Source organism: Atta cephalotes (genome assembly GCF_000143395.1).
Source record: "Atta cephalotes unplaced genomic scaffold scaffold00001, whole genome shotgun sequence".
Taxonomy (NCBI): domain Eukaryota; kingdom Metazoa; phylum Arthropoda; class Insecta; order Hymenoptera; family Formicidae; genus Atta; species Atta cephalotes.
The window spans coordinates 1,618,141-1,625,048 of record NW_012130065.1 but is presented as its reverse complement, the minus strand read 5'-3'; the positions used below and the strand labels follow the sequence as shown (position 1 = coordinate 1,625,048).

Below are 6,908 nucleotides of genomic sequence, written 5' to 3'. Positions count from 1 at the left end.
GCCACACTAATATCTAGGGAATCTATTGGAATCCATGGGATGAAAAACTAAGGGATAAACGACCTTTCCGAAGGAGATCAAGTTCCGGAATCGAAAAAAATTCTTGAATAATCATCTTGGAATATAGCTTTTCATAATATGTTTTTGACAAGAATCGTCGTGAAAGAAATAATATTATCGATTTTTCAAACTCAAATTCTATAAACTTTTTTTTAGATTCTTCAAATCCAGCTCTCTTGCTTTCGTGTATAAAGTAAGAGATTCTCATCGTCGCTAGAATCCTGTGTGTAAATTAGAAAAATTTTCTACAAAGTAAATAATAATCGAATATAAATCAATGAATGATAAAGTTGTTTTTATTACAAATTATCAAAATTATAATTTGAAAATTTTAAATGTCATTTCTTAAGAACGTCATTAAATTACCTGTATACATTAAATGTCGTTCCATATTTTTATATTTCTGAATTTTTCATTAAAATAATCATATTATTATTCTTCTATTACCTGACGTTGAAAATATATCCAAGGATGCTTGCTAATCCAGATAAGCGCATCTTGATCTGTAATCAAATCATTATATAAGAATCTTTTTATTCACATATTAATAATCGCTATCGTAATTATGACATACTGCACGCATTTCATTTTATATGTAATTTATTCATGAATTCTAAATTGTATATTTAATTATATGCGCAATTTAGTTATTAATATAACGTGCAATAATGCCAGCAAGAACTGCGATCTTTGATCAATTCATATCAAACTGTTCTTTATTGGTGGTGTAGGTTTATATAAAAAAACTTTTAACATTAATTAAAATAAAGAATGTCAAAATGATTTTTCATCTTAAATTTAAATGCTACTATTTAAAATATAAATAAGACAAATATCAATAAAACATTCATATCTTTTTAAATTGAGAATCACATTCATTTAAAATATTTTTATATCGCTTGTCAAAGAGTTATTATTTTTAAATTATTTATTTATAAAAATGGTTATTTTAAACGGAAACGAAGAACTCACAGATAAGTAATTATTCGAAAAGTTGCTAAAAAAGTATTTGGGAGAATTGAAAAATGAATATACTTTAAAATAAAATATCGTTTTTATGTATGAAATCGAATACGTCAATGTAAGTGTGACGTTTTAGTGGAAAACTCGTCGTGAATACATACACATGAGAATAACAGTTGAAGTTCCGTTTACATGTGTATTATATATAAAACCTGCTTCGCAATCGTATGTGTGTCCTGTTCACATTATACATATACACACATACATTCTAAATCGCAGAAGTGTATTTATCATAAACGTGTACCCGATACACATGTATAAAAGTATAAATCTGTGCTCCGTGATCTTCCGCATTTTACATTTAACTTTTACTATTCATGAATTCCTTCTATAAATGAAAGAGAAAGAAAATATATATTTGAAAAATCTCTTTCCTTTATGATAATCACTCGGCTCAAATTAAAAATTTAACTTCCCGCATATCGTTAAAATGATGAATATTCATGTTTATTTAATAGCAGTGATTATTAATTGATAATAATGCTTAACGCAGTTGCAAGTAATTATTATCTAAAATTAGTAAAAAAAAAATAGAGCGGATGTTTGAACGAACACGAAGATGTTGTTTCACACTATAAATAAAAATCCCCTCAATTTATTATTCCACATTTATTTTTAGGCAAGCGTGATCTCACTTATTGATTTTGTTGACGTAGTGCGAACACACGTATAAGCGCTCGTAACTTTGTCAAGATAGAAATTACGTAAATATAACGCAAATCTTTTGTAAAGTAATTCTGTAAGTAATCATCTACGATGATATAAATATAGTAATTATCATAAATTATTAAGAATTTGGAGTAGATTTAAGATCTTTATTAAAAAGATAATCGATTTTTTAAATTGCATTTTTAAAATCCTATATATGTAGAATGCTTGAAGTAATATGAATAATAATTGGTATGAATGTCTTTTCATAACACTTAATTTAAAAATATAATAATGCAATTGATAACACAAAATTGTTTAAAGATTGAAATTACTCGTCACATTCTGTTATAATATTGAGAGAATCCGAACTGATACATAACGCAAAATTTGTAAAAGTTTCTCTGCTTGTCTTAGCTTTAAATCTGATTTAGATTATTGAAAAGTAGCTGTTTTTTAAGAATTTTTTATGAACCATGAAGCCGATCTTTCCGAAACTATAAGGATGATTTCTTATATCTATATTTAAACAATACAAAAGAATTTTTTTAATAAATAAATAATGGAGCCTGTAATTCTTAGCTGAAACAAAAAAACCAAAAATTTTTTTTAATTAGATAATATTTTATCTTCAATAAACTAAAAAAAATAAAGGAGAAAAGTGGCAAATTGTAAGAAAGAATTGTGGAACTTTGAACAAAAAGTAACGACTTTGAACAAAAAATTTTGATTTATTTATGCAGAAATAATTGTTTACACTAATTTTTTAATAAATATTTTTAGTTCATTTAGAGTGGTTGACAATTATGTAACTAAAAAATCGGGGAAGAAGTCGATTAGTCAAATATTGAGTAATCTTGCGCGTCAATTTCGGAAAAGTGATTTTGAAAATAACGCGTTTAAAGTTTTTGGTATCGAAAAGTAATGCTTTTGGCAACTTACTACTAATTTATATTATTCCAGACTCATATAACAAATCTTCCATTTCTTCATAAACTCGCGTTAGTTGTAATCTATGAGCAGTATGGATTTTTTTCGTGCTACTTAATCGCTATTAAAACGCCGTTTCTGTCGTTCATAACTCACTGTTCGTCATAATAGGCGACATTTACAATGTTGGCTAATATTTATTTCTTCAGCAATTGCATTATCTTTAAAATGTCAGAATAGCTTTCATTGAAGGCATATACGGCAACGAAAGCGGCGATTTCGATAATTTTTGCGCCAGAATAAGTGTTTTGGAGCGAGGATGGAGTCCAAATGATGGAATTAAAATTCTCGTTTGAATTTTGCGTGTGCCCTCTTTAAAAAAATATTTACTAAGGTCAATAATACTAAGGATCGAAAAGCGAACAATAGGCATTTCTGCCTCGTGCGCTGTATATCTGCGCGACGCGTATAACCTGTTCTTCAAACTATAACTACAAAAGTATTTCGAATTTCGATCTAAAACTTTACGAGTATTTTCTGAAAATAATACTAATGATTGAAATAAAAAGAAATCGAAAATGTTGACTCTCTAAACTAAGTTCCTCCCTTAAGCAGATTGGATTTTCTAATGAAAGTCATTGTAAATATAGCATAGCATTCAATAATCTCGTTTGTACGTAAAATTTATATATTAATAACATTCTAGGTTTAACTAATACGATTTCTTACATCCTACATAATTATTAAATATTAAAAATTATTAAATAAAAATTATTAAATATTAATAATTAATTTAAATATTAAATATTAAAAATAAAAAGACATATTATATGAAGATTTATTTTAAGTTATCAAAAATTCGATGTTTTATGAGAGAAAAAAGATCATAAATTTTTTACGATCTTTTTTCTCTCGTTCAATCTCATTCAATATTATTTATGAGATTATTTTTTTAAATGATATATAACACAGTTAATATTGTTTACTTAAAATAACTTATGCATTATATGATATTCAGGCACAATTGAATTATATAAAATGTAAAAAAATTTGATTTTTCGTATTATTGAGAAACGATTAGCACAACTTTACATCCATGATATAATAATGGTGGACACTTATATTATCTATCATCAAACTTCCCGCACGACAAAATGTCCGCAAAGGTGTCCCGGTAAAAAATATTTTTATATATAATTATATATTGAAATAATTATATATGATTACATAAAATATACATGAAATGATATAGATCTACTATTACATACATAAAATAAATCCATATATAATTATATATAATTATACATACTAGTGCGAAAATTAAAAGTTGTAATTAATCTAGTTTTATTGCCAAAATAAATATTATTGATGAGCATCCTAAAATGTACACAACAAAATTATGATAAAAAAAATGTTGTATTCAGAAATAAACTTTATGATACTTAATTAAGCATGGACGTATTCGGAGGGAGGAGGGGGGAAGAGGGGGAAGTTTAGGAATTCAAATCCTTTTCGAAATTTTTTATTATTTTATTTTGAAAGGATCCTAACTCGCATCGAGGGCCTAATAATTTTTTACTGCTTTACTAATAAGAATATTTTATTTTCAATTGATCAATTAGTGATGTATATAAATATATATATATATATATATATATAAATTTATATAAATATATATATATATATATATAAAAATTTTCGTAAGATTTTTGTCTCGAAAAACAGACTATTCTATAATTGATATATTCAGTACTACAATTGCTCATTGAGCGCTCAGTGAGCTTTTGCAGCTTTTGAGCTATTTACTCTATATTTTTGATCTGCATCTATATGTTTGGATCTAACAGAATATATCAAATGTAAAAACTCACTAAATGTTAAACTGCTCAGAACTGTATAATACTAAATACATCTAAAATATTCCATTCGACTAAATTCGATTAAAAAATTCATTAACATAAAAAATTATTGTAAAAAACAAAAACTGCACAAAAACAAAATTGGTGCAGTTCTTTTTAGTACCTTTATAAAATCTCTCCTTTTTGGTTCTCATTTCGATTCGCATATGATACATCCCTGGGTTGATAGAAAATTTTCCCGAAAAAATTCCATGATAGGCTCATGTTCTTAAATGATCATTTATCTTAATATATATATATATATATATATATACTGTCTCCCGGATAAAGTATTACAACAAATTCGATTGAACGCACTCAGTACGCACTGGTGTACATTAAAGTCATCGTATACAAAATAACGTAAAAATATGTTTATAAAATAAACAAAGAAATCGATTAAATCTTGAAATATTCAATATATTTTATTGTACTATTATAGGTAACTATAGGTACTATTATAGGTAAAATATGTATTTCATATTTGCATTTCATTTTTATATTCAAATTAAATCAGTGTACAACGATTTTAATATATACCAGTGCTTCCATTTGAATTCGCCATTAGTTTATTTAGTCAATCACATATAAAATGTAATTTATAAAATGTAATTGATTAAGCGTTATAACGTTAATTATAATACATGTAATATAATACATGTAATAAATTATAAAATTGTTCGCTCGTTTTATTTTATTTTATTCAAAAAATTTCCACTTTTAATATGTGACGAATTTTGCACTCTTGGTTCGAGTACAAGGTTATTTGTAACCTGTCTGGAAATGTGAGCTATAGGTTTATCTTAACTCAGCTATGCAACTGCGACTTGGACAACTGCTTGTGTTCTTGTGTCCTTATCAGAAAGGTCACATTCGACATACCATCAAAAAATTGCGATGTTTGTGTTTTTGTAATATGCGATATTATATAATTGTCTATTATATAATTATCTTAAACTGAGGAGGAACTCAAATCTAAAGTCAAAACGTTCTTTAAATTTTATTATAATTAAATGTATTTGCGCTTTAAAAACAACTTGCGTTTGACTCCTGTCATGATCTTGAATGATTTTCTTATTTATGTTTAAAATATAATTTATTCGTGCGGACAATACAAAAGTACGAAGATAATGTATCAGTGTTAACTTAAAATAATCAAATTACTCTTAAATATATTATTTAGATATTAATTACATAAAAAAGTATTTGATAATAATTAGATATTTTTAAGTTTAATTATTTTTCACGTAGTGTATTTTTCATTTTTAATGATCTCGACTAATTGTTTCACCAGTTCCTTATCAGTCACGTTAACAAAATCATCGTTATTGATGCCCATCTTGACTTTGTTCGCTCCATAGATTACCATTTTCCTTTTTTTCGCTGACGCGTGAAATTCTTTGGCACCGGATTCCATGATTTTACGAATGTTATCTTTTGTGATGCCAGCTCCGGGCATAATCACTAGTTTCTGGGCTTTTTGTACTAACATTTTTATCAGCTCTAATCCTTCCAGAGCAGTATTTTTTTGTCCTGAAGTTAGAATTCTCTCAAAACCAAGATCAGCAAGGAGTTCCATCGATTTGATAGGATCATTCGTCAGATCAAAAGCGCGACTGAATGTTACCGGCAAGGGACAAGCAGCGGAAATAATCTTCTTGCACGCAACAATATCAATGTCGCAATCGGAAGTCAAAGCGCCAAAGACAAATCCGTTTACGTGATGATCCTTAAGAATTTTCAAATCATACAGCATGGCGTCGGTCTCTTCGGAACTGTAGATGAAATTACCACAGCGAATGCGGATCATAACATACAGCGGAATCGTCGTGAAACTTTTAATTTGTTGAACTAAACCTAGACTAGGTGTTAAACCACCCTCTGAGAGAGCCGAGCAAACCTCCAATCGGCTAGCACCACCTTCTATCGCGTTTCTAGCGGACTCTAAAGAATCGATGCAGATCTCCATCTACAAAATAAAATAATTAATTAATTAGCTGATGATGTCTTTTACGTATTGATGCGTCCGCATTTTTTAAAAATATAATTAGAATTTCCCAACAACAAGTCATTATGATATCAAAATGATTCTGAAATGGTCATCAAAAATCATTTTTCAATCATCTCCGATTCATTTTAATGTCACTTTGATGTTATTGTGACTTGTTGTTATTGTGACTGTTTGGGTTTTTAAATTATTAAAAAATTAATAATTAGCTTTATGACAAATTATACATTTAAAAAAAACTAGATATATATATATATATATATAAAAGAAAAAAACTAGTATTTAATTTAAAGTACTAAAATTAATACTGACTCAACAAATTATTTTACTTAATTAATTTA

At 27.1% G+C, this 6,908-nt stretch overlaps 1 protein-coding gene across 1 annotated transcript in view; it reads right to left on the bottom strand.

The window, feature by feature from the left end:
- Positions 1–5,802: 5,802 nt before the first annotated feature.
- Positions 5,803–6,908, bottom strand: part of LOC105617272 (copper homeostasis protein cutC homolog) — a 2,885-nt gene continuing 1,779 nt past the window's right edge. Inside the window, exon 2 of the mRNA XM_012198875.1 lies at positions 5,803–6,528. Within this exon, the coding sequence (XP_012054265.1) occupies positions 5,803–6,528 (726 nt within the window). The remainder of the gene's footprint in view (positions 6,529–6,908) is intronic.